At 39.9% G+C, this 27,633-nt stretch overlaps 1 protein-coding gene across 2 annotated transcripts; it reads right to left on the reverse strand.

Annotated features, from left to right (window-relative positions):
• On the reverse strand, positions 1-26,932 carry rhpn2 (rhophilin, Rho GTPase binding protein 2). Of its 2 annotated transcripts, none has more exons than XM_010731902.3 (15): positions 26,692-26,932; positions 21,576-21,691; positions 17,311-17,439; positions 12,061-12,136; positions 10,978-11,055; positions 10,242-10,366; positions 9,408-9,574; positions 7,519-7,706; positions 7,179-7,335; positions 5,400-5,519; positions 5,107-5,301; positions 4,604-4,650; positions 2,798-2,944; positions 1,639-1,794; positions 1-1,162 (listed from the first exon to the last, which is right to left on the reverse strand). In XM_010731902.3, the coding sequence occupies exons 1-15, from the start codon at positions 26,755-26,757 to the stop codon at positions 902-904; spliced, it is 2,028 nt and encodes a 675-aa protein (XP_010730204.1). In that variant the 5' UTR covers positions 26,758-26,932; the 3' UTR covers positions 1-901. The 2 variants fall into 2 exon arrangements, with proteins under 2 accessions (XP_010730204.1, XP_010730197.1); XM_010731895.3 differs by having other exon boundaries at positions 4,574-4,650.
• Positions 26,933-27,633: the final 701 nt, after the last annotated feature.

Genomic DNA, 27,633 nt, shown 5'->3' on the forward strand with positions numbered 1-27,633 from the left:
ATATATATGATTTTTTTAGCAGCTTATAGGACATTGCATTCATCAACTCTCCACAGACAAAAAACGACAACACAGCACAATTTGCTTTCCCTCAATCACTGTTTAACATACTGCGACACATCTACATATGTACTTAAGAAATATATGTATTTCATAACCTAAAACTGATCCACTGGTTGCAAGAAATATTGTGGCAACGACTGAACCCTTCACATATACAGTATGAAACAGACATGTAGGACATTGAGCATAACTGTACAGTGCACAGCTACATCAGTACACAATGAAACAAACAAGGGACTGCTTAAGCCACAATTAAATTACCCCCTTGCAGTCAAGTAGTAACCGACGCTGGGTGTGTTTGTACAACTTTGTTTTCGTCCTTCAAATTCGTCTGGAGATTTTCTTCAGGAAAACATACTGAGATGACAGTTTAACTTAGAGGCCTGTCTCAGTGCTCTGTGTGTGTGTGTGTGTGTATATATATATATATATATATATACACACACAGAGAGACTGGAATGATAACTGCTATGTTTTTTTTTCCCACAGTGCAGTTGTACTGTGCTGTACGCATACTGGCATGGTGCAGAATGATTTCTCATTATGTTTAGTGTGCTGTCCAGTTTACTTGAGATACTCAGCTGTGCTGTGGAAGGAGCCCATGTGGCAATAAAGGCACCTATATACAGTATTTGGCACAGCCACTTTCCAAGGTAGCTGGCGGAAATGTCATTTTTACACTGGTGTCATACATGCTACATACACTACTGCTCGGTATTCCAGTGGAATCACCAAAGGGCACTGGTACTGTACCACATCCATAGCAGGTCCAGTATGGGTACAACACAGTACTGTACGCGGCCACTACTAGGCTTACTGCACGCAGTCTGCAGATAGCTCAGTAAAGGGAACTGTCGTTGTTGTAGGAGCTGGAGCTGGGGAAGGTGGGGCAGGGTTTATTCCATGGAAGAGTGCCGGAGTGGTCAGCTGTGGGCAGGCTGAGGGTGCTGGCGCTCTTAAGTTTGTTCTTCAGACCCCAGTTGATGAAAGATGACTTCTTGGTTACTTTGCGAGACTTCTTATCTTCATCATCATAGGCCAAACAAATCATAGAGTAGGTCTTGGGCAGGTTCCCGCAGAAGGTGGCGCTCTTGGTAGGCTGGAAGAGAGATTGTGACAATGACGTTTAGTGGAAAGTGGCAGTTATTGTTTGTTTAATGAGTTGCTCTGGACACTGTACAATCTCAATATTTATATAGGGTCAACAAGTGAAATGTGCAAGCAAAGGACAAAATAACTAAAAGAACATGCAATGAAATGCATGCAGTTTTATCAATACCTCAAAAACCTGCAGACTGAAGCAATCACTTTCTAACTTTCTAACATGGTTGCATTTTGCAAGTCTGCTTAACGCACACAGCTAAAATCTGTCATATACAGTAGATGTAGGTCATATCCAAAAAGCTCTTTCACATGGGAACCTGTAAAGATAATGTACTTAGCAGGAAACACTACCCCAAAGAAGAAATCTGAAACTATATGTGTTGTTAGTCATCTGTCACTATTTGTCAATCAAGAAAACCAGATAGATGACTTTTCCCTGAGCCAACAGCAAGAAAATAGAGCATGGCATACCATTGGAGGGTTGCTATCCATCATGCTGACCACCTGGATGTCGATCCCCTCCTCGTTCACGTCCTTCAGCAGTCGCATCACCTCACCCACACCCAACCATTTGCAGTCTGTGTCGCTTATGGCAACAATGTAGTCACCCTCTTTCAGACCATCAGCCTGAGGGAAAAACAGGAGTTAGAGAGGGCTATTGAAATGTCCTGATAGTGCAGCTGACAGAGCAAATGTTTACAGGTGAAGGTTCTTTTGAATGGCAATCAAGTCAGGTTCACCTACTTCCCTTCAACGCCCTGGAGGCAGCTGGGATCAGCAGAGAAAACACTGAGATTTAGATCCCAAACAAAGCTTTTTTTTTTTTTTTTACAGCAGACAAAACCCTTGGCTGAGAGTGTGGGTGTGTGTACCAGAAAGTACATTATTTAATAGCTGTGGGAAATCTGTTTTATTGACACAAGCTCAGATATTTCAAGTCTGAAAACTTGATCTGCTCTGTTCACCAGAGGCAGGCGAACAACTCTGGTCATTTACAGAATAAATCCTGCTTAATGCAGTATTAAAAATTATCAAGAGTTTGGCCTAGTTATATTTATGTAATACTACTATTCTGTTTCTCTGCATAGCCCAAGGAGTCTGCTCTTTGTCAGCACCTCTTAATGAGCTGTCAGACTGAAAAAGGGTTTACAGAAAAGTAAATGATGATGATGATGAATATGATTCTACATTGAATCTAAATGAGTGGCTGTGGAGGCGTGTTGGGGTGCATCCAAACATACTTTGAGCCCGAATCCTGTTTTGGTTTCTGAGAATTACTTCAGTTTGCAAGCACGTCTGAAATTTCAAGCCTTTAGTTCTCCCACCGCAGACAAAGTCACGGAGCCAATATTAAGGCAACCTGTGCATTTGGCTTTCCTTTAAGTTTCACAGAAGACTGAATACTGAACATGACCACTGAGGCAACTTTTTTGCAACTAAAATATATGTTTCAAAATTCTGATTAAAAAAAAAATAGAGGATGATGTTTGCTGTGATGGTTTACCCATCTCATTGTGATTTCAAGTATCTGCAAGCTGATTTGTATGCCCTACTAACCAAAGGCTGGCTCCACAATAGGAGATACATCTTCCCTTGCTTAGCCAAAGTTAAGGAATATAGGTTAACTTACAGCAGCTTGGCACCGAAGGTTCAGCGAAACCACCTGCACTGGTGTTTCTCCTTTCAGAGTGAAGCCCAGGTCTCTGTCTTCTGGGCGAAGTCGTATTGTCCGCGGTGCTGTCCACCGCTGCTTGGCTGAGAAGACTGACAGAGGGCCCTGAGTGGAGACAATGTGGGGATACTGGAGTCAATATGGCTACAGGTTTAACACACTGAAAAGGATAACATCCTCTTGTCCTTTTTAAGGTTTTAGTGTTCAAAGGTTTCAGTTAGCCTGGGGGCAAGCTGAAAAGCCAGCATAATGATCCCTTATTGTGTCCTTACAGGCTAGTTAAACATGAACATAAACACATGTCCACATCTGGGATCTCTTAGGACATCAGTGATGATACATGAAAGTCATTTGACCACAGATTTAAATGCTCTTTTACACCCTCTGGGTTGCCAGGTTTCAGATATGCAATCTCACCAGGTCAGTCACAGTTTATTCTCAAAAAGGTACACAGTCCTTTGTGCACTGTTTAAACAAAGTGATTCATATGTACAACATTCCCTACTGTATGAATGTTGGACTGCAGATACATAGCAGCACCGTACTGTGTGTTAGCTGAATGACACAATTATGGCTACAGCCAATATTAATTCATCTTTTAGCACATGAAATATAAAATCTGAAACATTACGAAAACAAAAGTGATGTCTCAAAATTGCAGTAAAAACTAAATTATGAAATAAAACATCTTTTGAAAGTAAGCATATCTAGAAAGCTGTTGCCTCCACCGTAGGCAATTTTTTTTCAGTTGTAAATGACCAAAATGATTAATACATTATTATGTGTATCAGTTACTCTTTATGTTGATCAATTAATCATTTCAATGTTAGCCATAATTGATCACAGACATTTCCCACTTTTTAGACTGCTGACACCAACTACTTTGTCACATTAATGCTGGTCTTATCTGATGGGAAAATCTCTCCTCCAGAGAATCCAGATAATCAATCCTGTGTGACACCAAGCTGACGCCGGTCACACCTGCTCCTTTAATTATCATTATAGTGATTGGATGTATAGATTGTGCTGGATTTAACTTTGCAGTCTCATTTCTCTGCGGATCCAAAAGGATTTGAGACTTGAAGCAGAGCCTGTTAATGAAGAGCTGGGTGGGATTTTACAAGACAAACCACAGAGGTGCTTATTCACAGAGAACATGAGCTCGGACTCTTGCCCTCCTTTTTAATTACTTACCAAAAACACCACTACTGGAGGGATTTGTTTACTCATAACCTTCCTTCCTTTTTCACTTGCTTACAGTATTCAATAGATTTCACTCATTCCAACCATTCACCTTTCATTTTCCAAAATCATAAAATTGAAGCTTGTTTGTTCGTTATTAAATGTAAACTGTACTAGCTGAAATAAAATACCTGCAAAAAAATGTATGTAAACAGTTTCCAGCTCCAGTGACAGAGGATACCAGAGACCCTTCCCAGCCACCATAATGACAATAAATCATGTTTATGGTTAGTGTTAGTTTTGCATTTGTTGCTTTGGATGAAAGTCCAGGAGGCTTTGGAAACAAGATAGGACTTTTGTTTGACTGCTGGTCAAATGTGACAAAGCTTCCAGGAGACTCACCCTTGATTGGTTGTATTCAGAAATAACAAAAAATAAACTCTGTTAAACACTTACACAAATCCAGAGCCATTTCATGTCATTTGATGAATCAACCAAAACATGTATGAAAAAATAGCAATGTAAGTGGAAAAATATTAGTAACCCACATACCAGCCTTTGGAAGAAGTCAGTGACTTTCACCTTTGTGGTTGTGGGAACCTCCATCTCTGCTTTGTGCTCTGTTTTAGCTATTAGAAAGAAAGGGAGAAAACCAATGCTGTCATTCCACAGTGTTTACTGTCACAATCACATTTCAACTGTCACCCTGTAGAGAGGCACACAGAGTTAGCAGTGTAAACATTACATCATCTGTACCTGGCAATACATGACATTTATCACATCTGACTGCAGCAGGTGTGGTACACAACACAGCGGCTTTTTATGAACCGTTTCCTAAGAAACAGAGCTCACTAAACAATCACATCGGTCCTGACATTCGTCATTTGTGTTTGTTGTGGTGACACTAAAGTTAGTTCCTATGTCGACCACAGGAAGAATAGCGGTCACCTCAGTGATGCTTAATGGACAATCAAATAAACTTTACAATTTTTCTAATCCTTTCTTTGCTTCTCAGGTTTACTTGAACAGGATACTTTCACTGGCTATGGTGTTGGCTTTTCTTGAAACAAACACTGAAGACTCACAGATGATGTCTGGGGCCTCCGTGTAGTCGGCAAATTCTTCCTCATTTTCATTTTCACTGCACTTGTTGAGCGAGCGCTCGTGGCTGGCTTTTAAAATGTCCTGCAGCGCCTCCATATTGTTCAAGTGGTGGCACAAACTGTAGATCCTCAGAGCCTCCTCATGACCCAGGATGGCCCGACGAATGTGTGCTTTACCTGTCGGGGAGGATGGAAAATTCACTATATGGATAAGTAGAAACGATAGGGGACAAGCAGGTTTAATGTTGTTGACACTCTACTGTGCTCACTCTTACCAATGCGTTCACGTTCTTCTTTATTTTTCAGGATTTCCAGTGGTGTGCGTCCCTCAGGAAGTCGATCATAGACCTGTGACAAGGTCTTCTCCTGCTGGTCCTCATCGTCCCTGGGACCCACTGAACACACAAGGAATCAACATTAAAATTAATGAAAAAAGGCATACAACAAAATTGTATGTGTCATTTTGAGCTTACATATTAACTTTTTCAAAGATATTTTATGATGACTATCGTTTTTATTTTTTTATAAAAGTTTTTCAAAGTGCAAATCCTCTGAAAACTTGTAGATGCCCTCTCCTGCTTCACTGGATTTAAAAAGGTAAATCTAAAGCATCAGAACTTTCTAGGCTTCCCCTGATTAGTCTGTTCCTTAGAGACAGTATAGAGTGTTCATTTAGCAGTGTTTGTGGTTCATCTGTTTACCACAGCAGTCTTTATTCTGTCTTGTTTCTGGGCCGAGTCCTCTCTTTACAGTCCTGCGCTTAATTGCTCTATTCTCCTCAGTCACACAGGAATCTGTTAATGAGCTGCCAAACTCAAAGCTGCTTTGCTCTGTTGTTTCCCTATTCAGCCCCGTCCTATTCACAGCACTGGGTAAAACTATAACTATCCACTGTAAATCTTAATATAATCTGCTGTGTTTTGTGTAATTTGTAATCAGTTTATATGAATTTAGAAAGAAAAGGGATAAAAAAATGCAACAACAGTGCTATTTTTAGTGAACAGCAGTAAGGAATTTTGAATTATGGGCCCAGTGTAAGGCTGGAAATAACAAATAAATCAAGTGTTTATCTAACTATAGGATTAGTTGTGAGGTTTGTAAGAACTAAAGAGGTATGATCCAAAATTAGCAGCAGCACTACTAGAGGGTTTATATTCCCTTCCTCTCTCACTCAGTCGCTGGCTCTTTCACTTGCACTCTCTGCCACTTGATTATGTAGACAACATTAAGTGGCTACATAACTGTAATCCTCCAACAGTCTAGAGTACATCTACTCGATATCAATCACTCCAACCACCTCTTCTTTTCCTTCACTCTCACTCTTTGTCCATCTGACCACAGTATTACTGGAAACTTAGCTTCTATTTACCATGGTGTGTGCGTGTGTGTGTGTGTGTGTGTGTGTGTGTGTGTGAGAGAGAGTGTGTGTGCGTCTAAATAGCCGTTATGTAGTAGCACTGTGGTTGGATGTGGTTCAGTCCAGCCATCTGACATGACCAACCCAGTGGCCCGTACAGCACTTTAAGAGAAGGATCAGGTTTTCCAGGGTGTTCAAAATCAGGCAGCTAAAGTCTTATATCAGCAATCCCAGAACTGTTTTACACCGTAACATCCAACAGCCAGACTAAAACCACAAAACAAGTACACTTGTAGTAAACTTGTACAGTAGATGTGCACATCTGAGAAAATGTTGCTGTGCTAGTTGCTAGTTGCTGATTTGTACTGCAGCTTTAGAAGATTATAAAACTATTCTGTGTCACAGCATGTTCGTGAGGACAACATCTGTCTCCGTTTGGCAGCTCGGACGCTACTGCTGCAATGCACACATGCAAATTACTATGCATGGCAAACAAATGCTCTGACAGCAGTCCTTCTCATAAGCTTGTTTGCTTTTTTTAATGTTGAATCTAGAAATACACACAAATAATAGCTGCATGGTGACAATATCTTTTCTATCCTTTCATTTTTCCTGACATTCTCTAATTTTAAAGTCATCCTTCCTCTGTCATCTTTTGTGCATCAAATCTGTCATCTCTATAAACTGTTTTTCTTACATTGGTGGTCTAGGAGGGCTGAAGCTACAAAGTAGTGTGCCATGGAGCGGTAGTGGTTGGTTTTGACTTGCGACATGGTGGACCAGAACAACGGGACATTGTCCTTAATTGGTGTCTGGATCATGGACTGGTGGACTTGGTCGTAGATTTCTGAGACCTGACAGGAAAAGCAGGATAGAGTTACTGTGAGGACATTAAGGGATCTGATTGTGGTGACATTATTACTTTACATTCTCTTAAAGTACAGTATGTTCTACTCCATAGCTAAAGAAACAGTACTGTGCCTGGTCTGGCCATACAGGCATAGTATTCTGTCTACTGTGCCTTTGATGCCATTTACCTTTGCAGCCTCCTGGGCCATTTTCATCAGGGAAGAGAACTGGTTTCGGATGCCAGGCAGTGCAGTCTTCTCAAACAGACACTCCTGAGCCTGAGCAAGCATCATCCGGATCAACATACTGACCATCGCAGGACTCATATCATAGCTGGGAGTATGGGTAAATGTCTCCTTCAGGTGGTTCAGGAGACCTGTGGAAGAACAAGAGGTCAGCACAGCCCCAAACTATTCCAAGGAAAACAGTGATCATGAGTGTTTAGTTTAGTGTTTGCCCATGTTGTGTTTAAAAGACTAGCATATAACTCAGGATAATCTAGTTCCTATTTAGCTCTGTGGAGATGTATGGGATTCTCTAAACTAAGAAGATCTCTTTTTCCCAGTATTTCATTTCTGATTTTATTTTGAAAGGCTTGCAAGAAATAAAATCTCATATTATTATTCACTGTAAATGTACAGTAGCTCCCTAACATTCCACAAGTAGTATTAGTGCTCTTAGTAATAGTCTGATAGTATAGTTAATAGTTTGGGCAAGGTTTCAAACAGTCCATTTGAAAGAGGCAAATAGTTTGCTGACCCACAAAATGACAGATTGTGCTCTTAACCCTAATTACTGACACTCTCTTATACAGATGTTTTAAAATGTTTCCATACAAAGAGCTCCTTTTTTTCTTGCCATACAGCATCCAGTAAGAGAGAGGGCAAACTACTATCAGTGAGATCAACGTGTGTGTATGCGTGTGTGTGTGTGTGTGTGATTCTTTAAAATTTAGCCAAGACACAAACCTTCTGAAATTAGTTTTTCATGTTCAGTGGAAGCAATAAGGCCGTATGCATTCCAACTAAGAACGCCTCCCTCTTATTTTACAGATTAAAAACCTGGCAGCAGAGTGTTGTAGACAACTTAATAACAGAGCACTGCCTCGCTAGGTTTCATCTAAGGTTCTGCCATTGTTGGCGGGCTACTCCCTTCTTCTAAACCTCTTTTGTGTTCCTGGCTTAAGGGCACTGCAGTAGCTCTTCTACAACTAGCATCCCTGCCTATCACCTCCCAGCTAAGTTTATTATGGGCTGATTATACTGGTAACAATGTTCTTCATAACAGGCATAATTGTTTTACATAGTACAAGCCTAAATTATAGCCATCAAAGCAACATAACTAAAGCCATAGCCTGTTCAGAGCTGTAATTATACTGCAATACTACTTATACTGCCAAGTCATAATTCTATCAAGACTTGTATGAGCTTCCTGAAACCTCAGAGGGTTGGGAAACCAGTTCCTTGGTGCTTCCCTGGAGCTCAGCCACATGACAAGAAGCCAGAGAAACATCAACTGCATTCATTCTCCGTCATGGAGGAGAAGTCAGAGGGTGGAGGCTGGCACAGAATCTGAAAATAAAGCTGAGCAGTGCGTGCCTTTTTAAAGTTAAGGTCATTAGAAAATGTCTGCAAGGGCAAAGGAACATTTTCAGCTCTGATAAACCACTACAATGGATATTTTGGGGCTATAGTGGCTGATTTATTTATCAGTGTTTGAAAGAACAAAACTATGAGGGGAACATGTTGACGTCACTGTTTACATATTGCTTCTTCTGTCTTTCTTTTTATTCCTCTCTCTCTGTTCCAGTCCCTTATCACAGGTGTTTACTGTGAACCGTTTGTGTCAATGGAAGCATTTCAGAAGCTTAGTTACTCCCATTATGTCTCTTACACTTGAATTACTGAAACACGATATTCCCTGGGATCTCAGATAAGCCTAGTGTTAAGAAATAAAGAAAAGAATGTTTCTTGTTTGACATCTTTGAATGTTGTAAATTACACCATTAGGTCATTTCAAGGCTGGTGAGAGAGGATTTATCTGATTAAACTTGTTTATCACTCCTTTATCGCCCTACCTGCAGCTATCTGGAAGGAAGAGATGGCCTCCTCCAGGCCAACTATTGTCTGTCGGTTACTGCGGGTGCCAATCTGGGAGTAGAGGGCGGCCATGTTGAAGAGGATGCTGGCCTTCTCCAGTGACAAGTTCTGTTGGCATACTGGGACTCCTGTGAAGGAATCATACCTGAAGGAAAGAGGGAAGCTGTCACTATAAAGCGGCAATCAAAACAATCACCAAATCCCTCATGTGAAAGATACAACTAGTAATACAGAATATTATATTTGGAATTGAATGTCCTGTATATGTTATGTTAGAATTAAGCGGGTAAATTATACCCACGTTGTTCACACTCTTGAGTTAAAGATAACTAATATCGATTCACATACTTGCTGACCTTGACAAAGTCATTAATCTTATGTGAACTACTGTCTCAAAATATAATTTCTCTTCTGCTTGTAACAGGTGCAAAATACAGCAGGAAGTCAAAGCAAAACAAAAAAGCTGTGATCAAACAAGTTTATTTATCTCTCCAGTGAGAGCCACACGTGTCCTCACAGAGATGCACTTGTTGATATTTGAATTTAAGGAAGTAACTGCATGACTGAGCCTTTGCTGTTTGAGCTCAAAGGCTCTGGAAAACTCTTGTGTAAGGGCTCACAGCGGTTTTCTTCATAATGTTTTTCACCCATTTATCTGCTGCTTCACTGTCTTACGTTGAAGTTAAGGTAATATTTATGTTTGTTTTTTGTCCACATTTTATGATCTGATGCTTGCTCTGAAACATGGTTTATTATAACCATTGTTTTTAATTTGTGCTAATTAGTTAGAATTGGTAAGAACTGGTGTGTACCAAGTGAAGAAGATGCCAGTCTGGCGGGATGGGGAGAAGAATCGGCTCTCCATCAGAGGAAGATGGCTGAAGTATTTTGCCAGCAGTTCGACTCCGGCATCATTACGACTTGGCGTTCTGCAAGCCTAGAACATGAAAGGACAGAGATCTAATTTAGTATGCAGTAATATGAACAAAAGTGGTACAAGGATAGCTTCTTCACTTCACTTTTCTGTACTTAGGTTTTCACATAAAATAAAACACATTTATCTATCTCATAGAAAAATCTATGAGAAACAACATCCCGTTTACTGAAGGCCATTCACTAGTACTAGTTGATCTGCAAGGGCTGTGGGTAATTCAAGAAAACCGTGACATAGTCCTGGAAAGATGGCATTGGCATTTCTGTTTTTCAGATGTCAGTTCACGTTTTGAGCACCACATTCTGTAAAATAAAAATATATTCATCTCCATTGTTTATGGATAGCGGAAATCCAAGGGAATCGCAAATCCTCAGAAAATAAATCTGAAACTATCTGCAAAGCCAGAGAGGGGGTGAGAAAATATGTTTTTATGATTTGAGGAAACAAAAGGGTTTCATGAGGCTTTGTGTGGTAAAGATTTTATGGATGGTAGACATATTAAAGCTAGTTAAACCACACTGTGAGTATTATGGATACCACTAGTGAAAAAAGCCACCTATCATAAATGACGCACATATAATGTCAGATAAGATCAGACTATGAGCATACACTACCTGTCGTAGATCCATCAGGTCAGCAATTTCATCTTCATAACTGTTCCCGTCCTCACTGTAGTGCTCCAAGATGAAGTCCTGTCAGAAACAAATACAGCTCAACATCTCAATACAATACTTTTTCTGGCGAGTTGTTGGCAAGCACTCTGAGGCTTAAGCACATGACCTTTGAATTACAGGGCAGCCTCTCTCTCACAACTAGTTCACTCTGTCACTTCATTCTTAACTGTACGCAGAAGCCAAGTCCAACTGTGCCATGTCAAGTAGGCTGTCAAGACCGATCATTCTGTCGGAGCCAGCCAGATGTAGGAGGTAAGTCAGTAATTATAGCAGCATTAACCTGCTCAGAGATCATGAAGTCACTTCTCACAAAGCCTGTCAACAAACCTGAACAGGATGCTATAAATGTGCCATTGGGATATTTACGAGAGTGCTTCCCCGTTGTTGGGAGATGATAACTAGTCTTGAAAACTATTGACCTACTTTAGTAGGTAAAAATAAGACAAATCATGATAACGTATTGTTTCTCAATGAATAAATAGTGAATATACAGGGTGCAGGCAATGTGACCCAAATACTTTATGAAAGGAGAAATTTAATTTTGAAAATTAATTTTGTAGTAACAAAATCCTTAAATAGACTGCCTGCCAATGTGGATTACATTTGTTGGACGCAAATCAGAAGTATTTGTAACCCTTTATCCACATATTTCTGTTTTTTGGTTTCCGTTAGTTAGTTTGAACTATGGAGATTGCCATTTTATATCTATGCTGCCATAATGCTTGAAACTATTCCCTTCAACATTTAGAAATAATCAGTTTTGTTTAATTGATGACACAGAGATGCAACTCATTGGCCTCAGATTTGCTTTTAAAAGTCAAAGTCCTATTTTAGCATGACATATATATGTTATATTTGAGCTTATGTACCTTCAAATTATGATAAACACCATTAATTCAAGCTTTATCACATTTACTTTGAGGAAAACATTCAACTCAGAAATCCTGCATTACGTAATGTCATCTCTTCAGTATATGTTGTAACAATACGGGGGTGGTGAACCTGTAGTTGTTGTTTCTGTACCTTGAACAATGTAGAGAAGTCAACTTCTTTTGTCTCCTTCAGACCCAGAGCAATGAGGGGAATGTTGGCTGTTTCCCTGTGAGGAAAGACAGAAATAGAGATATCATAATCAGTCATTTTATGGTCAATTAAACACACATTAGAGAAAATATTCTTGAAATACAGACAAGGACAATAAGTCAGCAAAAGCTGATAATGCATGATTCAGCAGGACGTTCGATACAAAAGGACAATGCAGGGCTTATCTGATTCATGAACAATTCATGTAGACAAGGCCAAGCAATAAAAGCACATAAATATCCACTAAATAGTCTGCTGATACATTATTAGATTAAAGAAATGCAGGCTCTAAGGCGGAGTGGATCAAGCAAGATCAGACCACAAACCAAGCCTTGTTAGGGATATCACATCACAACACAGTCAGATTATGAGTAAATAATATATGCAGTGCCAGGAACAGCTTGTGAAAGTTTACATTTTAGTCTGTTAATCTTTACTTAATCTTAAGTGTAGTTTCATAGAGGGGAGGCCAGGATTAGGCAGATGGTGCTGTAGGATTTAAAAGGTGAATGGGCCCCACGTCTCCGTCGACTGTAAATCCACATGACTCTCTGTTGATTAATTATTCTGGAGTAGCATTTATTCTTTTCTCCATCCTCTGTCTAAGCAGGGTCTTTATTTTTCTATTATTTTAACCCGCCAAACAGTAAACAGAGGCTGCCATAAAACAACAGGTTTCCTCTCTGATCTTAGCTGCAGCTATAATTGTTTAGAGTTTTGCTGCCTGTGTGTGAACTTGGAGGTCCTTGGTGCTGACAGATGGAAAGCAGGTTCAGCTTGTTATCAGCGCTGAGGAAATACAACCTGACAGATACCTGCTGCTGATCAGAAAGAAGTCTATAAAAAACCAAAACCCTCCCCCTACTGAAAGCAGGACAAAGAGGTGTTAGTGAATAAATGAAGCTTTTAACAACATTGCTGGGGTTGCTTGTGGATTTAGGTTATTCAAAACACCTTCCAAGGAAGGCAACAGTCACACAAACTTCAGTGCCAGCTTTAACTAGTCACCATGGTGCTGTTTTTCAAACACAATTTAATCAAGACTCTTTCTATCAAAAAGGGATCGGACATGAAGTAAAGCCTTTTCACTGCACAGCACATCAAAACTACAAGGTTCAGAAAAACAACTCCTCACGCTTATTCATCACTTGATGATAAGGTTGCATTCCTCTGGCGGACCAGCTCTGTGAATCACAGAAAACCTCATTCATCAGTAACACTGACAGAGCAAGATAGAGACTGCAGTGTAATCCTTTAGTACTTGTAGATGAGATCACTCCAGTCTTTTCTCTGGTTTGTCAGAGGGAGGGGGCACAGGGGGTTGAGGATAACAGCGCTCCAAGGAATCTGAAATGTTAAAAGCTTCTCTGAAGATCACTCCCTTTCCCTGCATACACACACCTCCCCAAGCACTGTGCCAGTGTGCAAGACATGGAACAGATGACTATAGCCTTAGCAGTGAAGCAAAGCTCTGGTTTTAGCTACAGAGAGACCAACACAACTTAAACCCTTTAATAAATATCAAAACTACACTGAGTCACAAAGGCAGCAGACAGTAAGCACCATTTTGTATAATGATGTTTCACGCTATAACAAGATGTTCTGGTTTCTTGGCCTTTTTGACTCCTATGGGAGTTTTGTGTTGGCTTATCTAAGTTAGCAACAGGAGTTCAGGAGGGACTGGTCTCCCACTAGATCTTCCATTAGTCAATTTCAAAGGAACCGTTTGAAATTTTGGAAAGTACTTGCTCTCTTGACTACAGTTACACCCTTCTGGCTACAGCCAGGTAACTGTAAGCTTATCTTATCAGGGAGCAGAAGGAAACTGCTTGTCTGGCTCTGTCTAAAAGTATTTTAAAAAATCCATCTACCACAACCAAAAAGCTCGCTATATCTTGTTTGTTTGTAGAGTGTACAAAAAAGGGCGAATACAAGTTGGTTTAGCCATTTCCTGTATTCAAGTCTTTGTGATAAGTTGCCAAAAGTGCCAAAACTGCCACTTGAGGCTGGCTACAAAACAAATCAATCACCATAAGCTCCCATATTAAACTTCACAGTTGCAGATATAAACATGTTTACAGTCTAGTACAGAAAAAAACTAACAGTTTGGGCGTTTAGAGATAATAACGGCATGGCCACATTAATTGACAAATTGACAGGTAGGTGCCCTTCATTGGTGGCTTGTTTGAGCACCTTGTAACTCTTAGTAAGAAAAACTCCCAAATTATTATTATTAATATTATCATTATTATTTATTATTGTAGAATAGTCAGAGGTTGCAGAAGCTGAGTGTCTCATCGCTCTAAAGTAATCTCAGATAACAGACAAGTGCAAATTTTTCTTTACTATCTATCTCATGCAGCAAAGCAGCCTGTAGTGCTGACATCTTTATCTTCACCAGTTGACATCCCTTCAGTTCAGCAGATTCTGAAGTCTTTGAGAAAGTTCAGTTTGTTGTCCCAGTCGAGAACATTACACAGAGGAACTGAACAAACACTTACTGCATCACAAATTACAGTGCAAGTAACATGGTAGTGCTGTATGGGAATGTGATAATGTAATAGATAAGCATAATGCTGAACAGACTGTTAATGAATAATTTCTGCATTTGTTTTAATATTTCATAAGACACGATTAGCTGCTTTTTTTGCACGCGGTGGCTCAATGAGGTCACTAACTATATGTACATGTTCACGTGTACTGCACATGTAATAATATGTCCTTTCTGTTATGCATTACCTCATGCCAAAACCAGCTGAATCTGGTGTGAGAGATAACCTCAGAGAGACAGTATTCAGGATGACGGTGAACAGGTGGGAAAAGCCTAGAAAGGCGAGGAGAGGTTTTTGTCTTCGTCCTGAAGACTGAGGTTGTATTTCAGATTGAGAGGAGGAGGCCACCTCTCCATTGTCACTGTACAGCGTCAGAAATGACAGTGGGAACTTTCTCAACATATCCATGTTATGTATGGCCTTTTGTAGATGAGGTAATGTGAATATGACAACACACACAACCATACACTTTGAACGTTGCACGCATTTTATTTTCTTTCGTGACAATGGTGGACAGGTGATGGTAGTTTCACAGCATGCCTATTGTCTGTTGATGGAGCAGTGAGCAGGTGTTTCTCTAAGAGCCTGACAAGGAGGCTGAATGTTCCCACACTTGAATCTCTGTGATCCCACGTGACAGAGACACACTTGGGACTCAAGATTGTAGTGAGGGGCAGCTGTTGAATTTTGAGGATGTCGAGCCCATCTAATTAGTAAACAAATTGTCTTTTTCTAAGTGGCTGGTGTGCAATGTTTTCTGCATGTCCAAAAAAGAGGAGGAGATTTGCCTTTCTGCATCCCTGGTGGCTAAAAACTATCTTCTTCAATTTACACAGGGAGTTCTGCCTGTCTAAGAAGATGATTTATGTTAAAGTCTGCCAGCCCTTATAGACTTGAGACCTTGTAACAAAACAAGCTAATCTGGGACATGCCACCAAAAGTTTAGTTTTGGGTTTTATAAAGGTCATCTGCAGATTTATGTCAGAATAAGAAAAAAAAAGCCTAACTAGGTCTGTATCTCATTAAAAATCCCCAATAAATGATTTAGGAGAAAAAAGCCTCATAGTCACAGCTTGGTACTTAAGATTTCTGTCAATGACCCTCAGATCTGTTACCATAGTTACCACAATACAACACCCCATCCCCCACAATCCTCCACAACCTCCCTACACTTCTTATCACTTTATTGCTCTGCTGTGATTTGTTGTCATGGGCAACATGGCATCCTCTACACAAGTGTGTGTGTTTGTGTTGTGGTAATGCTTATATGTATCATGTGTATATTGTGTGTTCACAGTGTGTACAGTGCACATGCTTGGTACTGCCTTGCCTGTATGAATGTGTAGTGCGGGTTTAGTGTGTTTAGCATGTGTATAGTATGTGTGTGTGCGATTAGGCAGATGGTTTATGGAGGTCGCCACTGTTCTTAATGTGAACAGCCACATGGATGCAGCTTCAATCTAAAACTTTTGTTATGTGTTCATAAAGAAAAGCCTTATTCTTTATTGTCTCCAGTTGATTGTTTATTATCTCTAAGACTGACACCCTGCCACTGAACTGTTCAAGAAATGTGTTATTCACGGCACAGACAGGTACCAATTTTAAAATACCGCTTGCATAAACCTCCCTATTTCCAAATCACTGTCATCAAGTCTTAAGTGTCCTACTAAAGCTTACTTGACATTTGACTGAGACATCTGTCTCTCCTTCATGACATACATACTGCATTTTCATCAACACCATACAAACCTGGCTTGTCTTTAAAAACAGAAAGCCTCAGAGGCACAAACGCACCCACACATACCCGTCCATCAGACTGACTCAGTGAAGGCCTGCTTATGCTAGCTCGCATACAAGTTCAGTTCATCATTTCCTTGTTGGTCTCTGCATTGTGTCCCAAAAACCAGCCGGTCCAGTCTGACAACAAACTCTTGCCTTTTGTCTTCATGTTTTTCTAGATGTCTTTCTCTCTTGCTCCATACACCCTATGTATCTGCTCTTCTCTCATTAAGTGTCTTTGATCTAATAATGATGACTTAATTAGAGTGCGTCGAGAGTCAGATCAATGTCTTCTTGGCTGCCACTCAACACTGTGTGTGCTTGTGTTTTTTTTATTATTTTTTTTTACTTCCGTCTGCAGGTTTTGAAAATCAAACTTGAGATGAGATTTAGCTTGAGATTAAGGTTTAAAATTATACGAAATGTGGGGACTTTGGCTCAGATGGTGACCTTATGTGACAAGAGGACTCATGCCAAAGTCATTTGGAAAGCTCTAGCGGCTGTGCATGCATTTAAACATATAATCTATTTAGTCATCCTTTAATTAATCTGGAAAGTCTAATTACATTGTATTGCCTGCAGATACATTGCTACTGATGACAAAACCACAGTTTTCCATTGCTGAAGTCAATTATGAACCAAGGGTAAAAAAATGTAGCTGTCCACAAAATCAGTTACAGTCTCACGACATCCCCTGCTGTTTTATCCTTTCCTAAATTTTATGTACATTTTACAAATGCTAAAATGTTTACCTTCTTTTTATGATGCTTCTGTAACAATGCATATTGCTTGGAAATAGCTAACATGTGGTAATAGTACTCAAAAAAGTACAAGAGCAAACAGTCATATTTGTACTTACTGGGCGTTCTGGTAGACTTCCACTGAGCTGTTGAGTCCTTCCAGCTGTCCCATCAATAGCTGCAGGTTGGCGTTAACATAGCTCAACTCCAGAAGAACCATCTCTTTAACTTTGTTGTTAGATGTAGCCCTGCACACAGAAGAGATTGGAGAAAGAGAGTGGAGCAGAGGAACAAAGAATAAAAAGACAAAAAGTGAGACAAAGGGTCATAAAATGTTTGGAATAAAGGGATGGGAGAAGAAATATTAGCCTTGTTATTATCCACTCTGATGTAGCCAAATTTCCCTGCAGCTGATTATTAAAACAAGCGTGCCTCTTCTGGTATTCAGGACCACAGACCTACGTCACTGTGCCCTGCTGTGCACTTAATTTACTCTCCAGCACACGAGCTTAACCGAGATCTATGAATCACAGCTGCAGCCTCTGTGTAGTTTAGCAGCTCGTTCCCATGGTAAAATCATAGTTTAAAATAAAATCCACCATCACATGACAAATGTGATATGAACAAGCAAAGTTATATGATCAGGTTTTAAGAAACAGCTCATGGTTGTTGCATTTTAATATTGTTTTAACATTATCAACTCATTTTATTACTAGAATGTTTGTATTGTTTGTTTGTCTTTTATTGTCTCTTATGTCTTCTATCTTATTACTATGTTGATCTGTTTCTCTTGTGAAGCACTTTGAGCTGCATTTTATGTTATGAAGATGTTATATATATGAAGTTTGTTGTTGTTGTTGTTACACTATATTTAATGCTACACAACGAAGACAGGTCAGAGGATGATTAGAGCATCACACTGTGTGTGTATGTATGATTGTGTGTTTGTGTGTGTGTGTATGTGTGTACAAGCGGGCTCACTGTGGAGCAGAGATAAGGTTTTAGTAATACCTCTTAAGGGCGTTGTGTGTTAGCATACAAAGACAGAGCGGCTAGATCTTTGGAAAGCATTATTTGTGATGCATTGACTGTTTGTGAAAGCAAACAACCTGCAAATGCAAACTGCACACACACCTTCCTTATCTTTGTTTTACAATGAACACTATCACATTTTCTGTCTCTGTCTGTGTACCCTGCAATAACAACAAAGGTAAGATGTGAAGAAGCACTGGCAGGCCAGGTATTTGGTCTACCATTGACCAAACTGTAATACCAGACTACTTACAGTCGTTTTTCCCTCCATGCACAAGTATAACAGAAGTGGGAGAGAAATGTTCCCCCTGCTTAGCATTGACACTGCAAAATCACTTCCTTTTGGCTTGCTGAAGGGCTTCAGTGGAGGTTTGGCCTGGGGAATTCATCAGGGTGGAGGAGGGAGAGGTGCTGTGGTTTGGACAGGAGAGATGCCAGCTTGCCAACCCAAAGGCTGTTATTAATATCCAATTTAATATCTAATATCATCCCACAGAGCGTGGGAATCAGACTGTAAACCAGCAAGCATGGTTTTACTGAAATCCCCCAATCCTCTTTTCTGAAAAGATTGTCAGTTTGTTGTAGTTTTATTCAAATTTTGATCCGAAAAGAGATATCTGGTACTGATACTAATTGGATTTTCATAACTGTCAGATATAATCATTCTCCAAGTTCTGCAGCTCAGGGGGAGATTTGTAAAGTTTGAAAACCTACAAACTCAAGCCAACCCAGATGATATCATCAAGGTTATCCTGGCTTTGGTTTGAGACCACAAATTTTAAAAACAATACCTGACACAAGCTGGAAGTGTAGGGCTTAAGAAAAGTAGCCTCTGATGCTTGTATTTTGACCATTGTTTCTTATCCTATAAAATATTGCATGCAGATGTCTGTGTTGATTTTTGCAGTTTTGTTTTTCCAATTCATGTAAGAATTCACAACTTCCAAAAATCGGCTATTAAAAATGTTTTATTGCGCTGGAAATGTCAGATAATAATATAAATAAAACCACTAACAATCAGTTTTAGAAAATCATTTTTACTTCATCAAGTTGATCTTGAAAGTCTGACTGATTGTTTGAAATTCTAGTGCATGAATAATACACACTCCAATCTGTTGATCTTGAGAGCAGGAAGAGAAGAGAAGAGAAGAGAAGAGAAGAGAAGAGAAGAGAAGAGAAGAGAAGAGAAGAGAAGAGAAGAAAACTGGTCCGACCAGACTGACTCCACCTGTTGCTGATAGAAAGAGGAATGCAGAACAAGAAAAAAGGAGATTTAGGTTCTACATGGGCCAAATCAGGTATCCATGTTGGCTTAAGTGGGGTCATTGTGCCAGCGATATGATCTGCTGTGGCGACCCCCTCAAATAGGAAACAGCCAAAAGAAGAAGACTCTAAAACCTAACCATAATGACTCAAACTAAACTCTTCTAATATAATGTTTTTATGCTGCTATAAAAAAGGGGCCATATTTCAGCACAAGCATGTTGTTTGTTTTATTTTTGGACGACAATCTGTTTTTCACACAGTGATCCAGATGTATGTATGTACGACAGCCAAGGCAACCCTGTTATGCACACTCCCGCACACAGGTAGAACCACAGTCAAACTGAACATGATTTAAAGCCTTAAAAATAAAGATGAGAGCATACCTGAAACTAAAAAAATGCATCCAGCCTGTTCTCTGTGCTGCAGCTGGGCTGGCAAACATACACACACATACACGCACACACACGCACATATGCACACACACACAGTCCATTTGCCCTTGGCCTTGGCTGGGCAGACTATGTGAAGTACCAGAGGAATGTGGAGGCTTGTGAAAGAAGGCTTAGAAAGGCCTAATACATACAGATATACTAACACACAAACACAGCAGTGTCTTCACTGTCCTCAGCAGACTCATCTTAACATAAACAGAAAGAGAGCTGATTGAGGAAACCCAGTAGGCGATGTTGAGGCCACACTGTCAGAGAAAAGGTGTGCCGTCGTACCTTTTGTCTCCTTAGACTCAGTGCTTCAGTGACAGAATGTACCACAAGACACTTTTTTGACAGCGGAGTTCAACAGAGCGAGTTCTAAACTTAACACCATGTGTGAAACACATTATCCCTGCCAAAGGCCACAGTAACATGAAGTACTGTATATATAAACCTGTAATAAACACGACTTTTATGACGCTTGTAATATTCCATTTCTGTTGACATGCTGTCAGAGAGTTCTAGATTTAGCTCTGTAAGGTTTTCTGCAGTTTTCCTGTAGATTTCCTACAAAAAGTATTTATGACACTCACACTTTTTGTCCCATTGGGCAGCTTAGAGTTAACAGGCTTGTTTTCCTCCAGTATAGCAGGTTTGAGTGGTGTTATATTTAAGACTGTGCTCATGGATGGAAACAGATCCTCCTCCTATGTCACAACTAAGACTGGATATCAAATTAACCATGACATCTATGTTGAATAAATAAAAATGCACTGTTATTAGCAATTTAAAGTAGAACAAACTTCATTTTCGTAACCTCCAAAAATTCCTATCAAAACTGTGTCAGAGGAAACTAAAACATCTTTCTATAGCACACACAGCCCACAGATCAGACATGTAGCATTAGCCTACGTGCCACGTGACTGCCTCCACTCTGTCAATCCCACAGGGAGAAAATCTGCATTTGTCTAAACAACTCACTAACAATAGAGACTAATTTATTAAACATGTCTGAAGGCTATTGAAAACTATGTTCTAAAGCCCATTAGAGGTGTTTGCCTTAAAGGTTACAAAAGAGAGTAACAATACATGTAAAAGAGGTCAAGTTAAACCACCTGTGCACACTGCATTGTTGGTCAAGTGCAATGGACGGCCCTTAAACATACTGTAGAGACTGTACAAACAGCTCCTCAGAGGTGACACAACTATTTCTGTCACTATTCATGCATAGAACTGAGTGCAACACAATGAAAGTCTTCCAGGAGAGCCTGAAAATGTGCGCAGTTAGTCATATTTAAACGATTATTGTGTCTCGGCTCCCTCTATATTTGTCACTCCCCGTAGTGTGACTGTTCAGCAACTAATTACACTTCCGATTTCTGACAAGGTTGATTGTTGGTTTAAAACAAACCTTTAGTCACTATGTTATCCAAGTGTATGTCAAATTAAAGGATTTTTTTGTGAGGAGAAGCCCTCTAACCACACTGAACAAAAAGCCTGAGGTTGACAGGACAGTAATATCCGTCATTTAACTTTTATGCACTGATGCTGAGAAGTCTGATCCCAAATCCAACTAAAAATATCCAGTTAGTTGGGACCTAAGTGGTAGTATTAGGTATGTATAGTATGCATGCGTGTATTAGTTTTGTTCTTACTTCAGCAGGTTCTCAGCTCCGGCCCTCATCCTCATCTGTTTGATGATCTGCTGGTTCAGAGTGGCTCGCTTATTCTGCAGTTTGCTTCGTCCAGTCTGGGCGAACGGGTTACAACCCTAAGATAAGGAAATGCAGGGACAAACATGTCAGCAGATACTATTTTAAAATGTGAAACAAGAAAAACTGTTTTGGCATCAAGAAAAATTCCTTCTCCATCCTTCCAAAGAAGGGTGATTGCCATCTCTTTTGTTTTTTTACATTGCAAAGATTTTGTTTCCTTCAAGACTTCTTATCTATGTTTATTTATATCTGGTCAGTTCTGTGTAAATTCTTTAAAACAAAACACTTTGGTTGTTAAATCAGTAAGTGATACCACAATTTATATCATTCAGAATAAGTTTTTGTTTAAATCCAAATATCATGACTTCAGATATGACAAAAGCTGACAAAGTTGACAGTTTTACCTCTCACTTTTTTCCAGATATGTTAAATTACTACAACACGTCTGGTGAGATATTACTTGGTCAATAAACTTTCCTCTGACGCCATTTCTTTTTTGTTGTTTGGTTTTAAAATGAATCTAATCTCTTTTTTACTTTATCTTTGCTCCCTGATGAAATGGTAAAATTAAATCTGGGTGTGGAAAAAGCTGCACCTTGTTGTAATGTGCACAATTCAAACATGCTCTCACTCTCTGTGTGTTTACACCTAACAGCCTGTATGTAGTTGTACTGTGTGTCCTTGTCCCTATCACAGCCACAAGTGTCCCAGCCTTACTAAGTCAATACGCTGTCACTCATAGCAGCACAGATAAACTGGCCTGAGACATTCATACTGACTGACTCACACTACAGCAGAGGTGCGGTCCGTACTATACTACACAAAAAACAACATGATGTACTGAGACCAGTCAGCTCAGTAAAACCAGTTAGTTTACAGTCCTAAACTTGGGTTACTATTGCATTGTTGTTATTTATCTGACTAAGTCTGAGGTCAGCAGCAGAGTGAGCTTTGGTTTTTCCATCAGCAATATGAAGGCGAAGAGTCAGAAGTCTCAAACAAAAAGATGTCAAAGTCTGAATCACTGTTTAATAAGTTACATTTAAGAAGAGCAGTACATAAAGACCACAGAGATGGAAGGAGTCTAAGAACTTAGACTTAGACCTAACTTAAATGGATGTATGACAAATCAAATACATTTCACACGTACCACAACTGGAATTTTAAACATGTAATTTCATCACCTGACATCAAGAAGCTTCACCAAAAGGTTCACACTATGCTCTTGATCCCCACCTCACCAGTACTACGGCAAGCATATAATCCCTCACTGGCTTCCCACATTTTGGGAAGGAAAAATATCCAGAGTGATTCAGTTCATTCAGTCATAAAAACCATGCACGTCTTGGAGGGAGCAACACTGTTGGCTGCCTCAGGTTTGCTAGTCACATGATCAGGGACATGCGTGCAGAAAAACAATCACTTGTAATTTCTCAGTATATTTAAATCTAAACACAAAAATATACACTTTTTTAGCCCATAAGACTCTACAGGATTCAACAACATTGATATGGGGCCACTCCTAGTAGCCAAACAGTTAGAGGCACATACCACATAACTACAGCGTCCTACATTTGAATCCTGCTGTGAACCTTTATTACATTTCATTCCCCACTCTATCCCCTTGTTTCCTGTCTGCCTCAACACTGCCCAATGCTCGAGGGAATTGTTTTTATCCCTTCACGTCATTCAAAGTGTTTTTCCCCTGTATCACCTCAAATTTTTTTACATTTACATGTAAGTCATGATGCTGATACTCTTCTCCAAAGACACTTCCTGTAAGATGAGTAAGCAAAAGTGGATGGATGTAGGTAACACCACAGGTTTGCAGCATAGATCACATTTTAACTTTTAACTCTCTCTATAAGCACTCCACTCTAGTCAATTGGGTGTTCCTGTACAAACACTCCAACGACCTGAGAATTTAATGATTAACCATTTATACAAATGAAAGCCTCGTTACGCAATGGAGCTGTGTCGAGGCTGTAGCTATTATTAGAATAACAGCAGGGTGTGGACATTTGTCTAGGATCGGAGAGGGTGTGGATTTATTGCAGTATGTTGTCACGTCAATCATGACATCAAAAATGGGGTGTATGTGTGTGTTAAAGAACAAGGGAGTGGCTAATGGTTGATAGGGACCATAGTTCTGTTCCATGTTCTGTTTCAATTTTATTATGAATTAAGCGATGAAACTAGCATTCCTAAGTGATGATCGTCATCCTGTGTAGCAACATTACTCTGCTCGTGTGATTGGTAACCGTTAAGTCTCGTGATCAAGAATTTGTGTTAGTCCATACCAACTGATGGTTTGATACCTTAACTTTTGATAAAAAGAGAGACTGTGTCTTTTGTGTTTTGGACATTGTTTTACAGTTTCTAACTCTAAGATATTCAGCTTGTCTTGATAGTAATCTTTGTGTGACTGGCACATCACAACACAGACCACTTGGATAAAAACTTGATGAGCATCATATCAAGTGACACATGGAACTGAACCCCGAGATCTGGTGGTGCTACTGCCTTACATAACCCTCAGAACCACTCAGGGAATTGAACCCCTCCTCCTTCCCACTGGCATACTCAAACAGTAAAGCCTTTCTCTACAAGTGTACAAAATCCTTCATTAGAGCAAAACACAAAGACGTGTCCATTGTCATATTCATCAGAAAATCATTCTGCTGTTGTATAAGTGAGGCTTCTTACAGAATATGTAGAGCAATGCTTCATGGGGTAGTTGGTTTATACAACTGGTGATTAAGACTGGCAACTGGCCAGGACCGAGGCCACCAGTTTTGAGTAAATGCGAGCGAGCGCGCTCAGTATCTCAAAATTCACGCCTCGCCCATGTTGAAGGTGAATTCATGTTTGAATTCACACACTGAATCCACTTCAATCATGGTGGGGATGCTTCTCAAGATTGTCCAAAATGGGGCGTGTGTTTCATTCATTCCAAATTAAAAGCATCTTTATATTCATTGAACCACTGAATGAGATGGTATTTGATCACAGCTGCATCTCTTATTTCTCTTTTCCAATACAAATCCTGCTGAGGGAATCTAAGTGTGTCTCCGAGTCGAGGGAGCATGTCTGGTTTGTGAACTAGGACACATGTTGTCAATTTGTGTCTGTGGTCTGGCTGAAGGACGGCCTCGGGCCAGATGCTACGTCAATGCTCTCGTTGGCCGAGGAGGAGAAGGAGAAGAAACATGCCGATTCTGCTTTTTGTTCTGCCATCTTTCCATCTTGAAGCCGTCCAGTCGGACCTCAGCCAGCTGGAGGTGAAACAGTGGATGGCTGGGAAGGAAGCCCTGAACCACAGCAGCTCCCCCGAGCATCGGCTGAGCCCAGTGAGGCCATGTAAATCATTAAACTCATTTTCACCCAAGAGACAGAGGGGCACAAAAAATGGATGCAAAGATCATCTTTGCTCCACTTGGTTAAAATTTGACCAATGAGTTTCCGAATGGCAAATCTTTTTAACATGACAAAACGTGAACGTAGAACTCATTGCTTTGTGGTTTTAGCGAATGGGCAAGCTTTTTCATACTGAGACGAGTCTCTGCAACGAAAGTGAGCTTTAAACACTGAGAAATACAGAGGACGAAGATAATGTGAGACAGAAAGTAGGATGCTCTAAAATATATGTTAAATAAAGGAAACAGTTTGGGACTGAGGTATTCTACAGTCTTCCATCATGTCCTGTGGTGGTGCCAGACCCTGGCTCCCACTGACCTTTTTATAGACACAGGAAGTGCAGCACAGAGCCTAAATCCAGACAGCGTTCAGAAAGGGATTCGGGGGGATTGAAAGACACAAAGGCCCTGTTCAGATTCCCATCTAAACAAGCTTGTCCATAAAAACACTCCAGTTGAGGACACTAGTACCAACGTGTAGGAATGAGACACAAACCACAACATGGCAGACAGGGTACTCAGTAAAAAAACATATTAGATAATCACTCAAACACTGCCAAGCGCCTTTCTCATAGCCCCAACCAAGACAAACACAGTCTTGGATACGTTACAGTCGCAAACGAAACATAAAACTGGTAATGAATGTTAATTACTTTAATGATTAGCACTATATAAAGAAAGCTCACCAGCTCATTAGCATGATGAAAAGGCTTCATCACACATGCAGGCAGAGAAGATACTCCTGCTTATCTGTGAAACAATTTAGATAACCCGGCACTTACATTTCCATTTCAGTCTCTTAGCTGATGCTGTTATCCGAAGTGCATCCTATGTGTGCAAGTGTAAGATATCAACAAGAAAGGTCAAAGGTCAGGGCTGTAGTGGTACTACAGTGTTAAATACTAAAGATTATTTGTTATGAGTAAAAAGAAATGAAACCACTCCAGAACAGGTCAGCTATAATTATCAAAGAGCAGGAAGCTAATCTGACCTTTACCAGGGGGTATCAACAAAGTGCCAATCACCAGTAGACCTCTGACAGCAGCAGGGATCTGATTATGTTAATTATGGGATGTTTGGTTACTGCCCTTTCAGCCTCCCTCACTATCAGTAACTGCAGGAGATCCAGCTATTCTTGAGTAACACACACACACACACACACACACACACACACACACACACACACACACACACACACACACACACACAGCTGAAGCTGACAGTGCTGTGGTTTCTGCCGCTGTTTATGACACATCAGTATTTGTTGTACTAAATTTAAGACAGAATCAAGAATAAAATATATAATGAACACTTTTAAAATCAATGTATATTACTTTTCTCCTTGTGGTTTTTATATACTTCTGTGTTTAAAAAAAAAATTACTGTATCCAAAAAAAATAGTAAAGTATGTAAAGTTTGAGTACAAGTTGAACAGTGAGTAAATATTACAGTATTATTATCTGAAGAGTAAGGTTGCAAGTTGGATATTAAATGTATTCCTTTAGTCGACTTTTGTAAGAATAAAAAGAGAGTCACTGAAAACACTAACCTTCTAAAAAGCCCAAGTAAATCCATGAACTTGTCACAAACTGCGCTAGTGTGACCTACGCGGTGTTTTTGTGACGAGAAACTAAACTCACCTTTTTGAAATAGGTGTTGTCTCCTCCGCCGTCTTTGATGCCGTTTGGTAAAAGAGTGTCCGTCATCCTGAAGGCTCAGGCTCGGAGAAAGAAAAACAAAACAAAGTGAATTTTAAAAAAAGAAAGAAGTAAATTTAGAAACCACACCGCTGCTGTTCAACAGGTGAGTATCCTCTCTCTCCTCCAGCGAAACGTCTGCTGCTCTGACTTCACACTGACTTCTTTTCCAGCAGAAACCAGAAACTCCGCCCAGAGAGGAGGACAGAGACAGAGACTGGGAGGGTGCATTCAAAAAGAACAAAACAACAAACAGACTCACCGGATGGCACCTGTTTCATTCAGAATACGTAGGCTGAGCCACAATACGTCAGAAATATGAATGTCATATCGATTTCACTTTGATTTATGTCTGTATTTATGACTTAGAGCACTAAAGTTGCACCCTCTTGTGCGCCTTAAGTTGATCTCTCTTATACTAAAAATAGCTTGGTTTAAAAGTATACTGTTTCTGTTAAAAAACATGTTTATGTTAATTATGCTAATTCATTCTAATTTAACTAGGTTACAGGAATCCCCAGTCAATAATGTGATGAAACTGTAATTATAGGCTACAGAATAATAAAAAATAATTCTCACCACGTGACATCTCTGTCAAGAGATAAACTAAAAATAAAACTGAAGCTGAGACAATAGCATGGACATTTTTATCACAGCCCTCATTCTTTACATAGGTACTTTATGCAAAGTACAGCCAGTTACACAGAATTATGCAAAATAGCTGCTTCCCTTTAAAACTACAAGAGAGCTTTGGCATCTGTTTTTCAACCTTCCTGTACTCAGACATGAAAAAAACACGTATGCTGTATGTGTGTGCGTGTAGGAAATGATAATTTGACTTCAAATTAAACAGGTTGAACTGGATGACACATGACTGATGCACAA

This window comes from Larimichthys crocea, chromosome VIII (assembly GCF_000972845.2).
Source record: "Larimichthys crocea isolate SSNF chromosome VIII, L_crocea_2.0, whole genome shotgun sequence".
Lineage (NCBI taxonomy): Eukaryota > Metazoa > Chordata > Actinopteri > Sciaenidae > Larimichthys > Larimichthys crocea.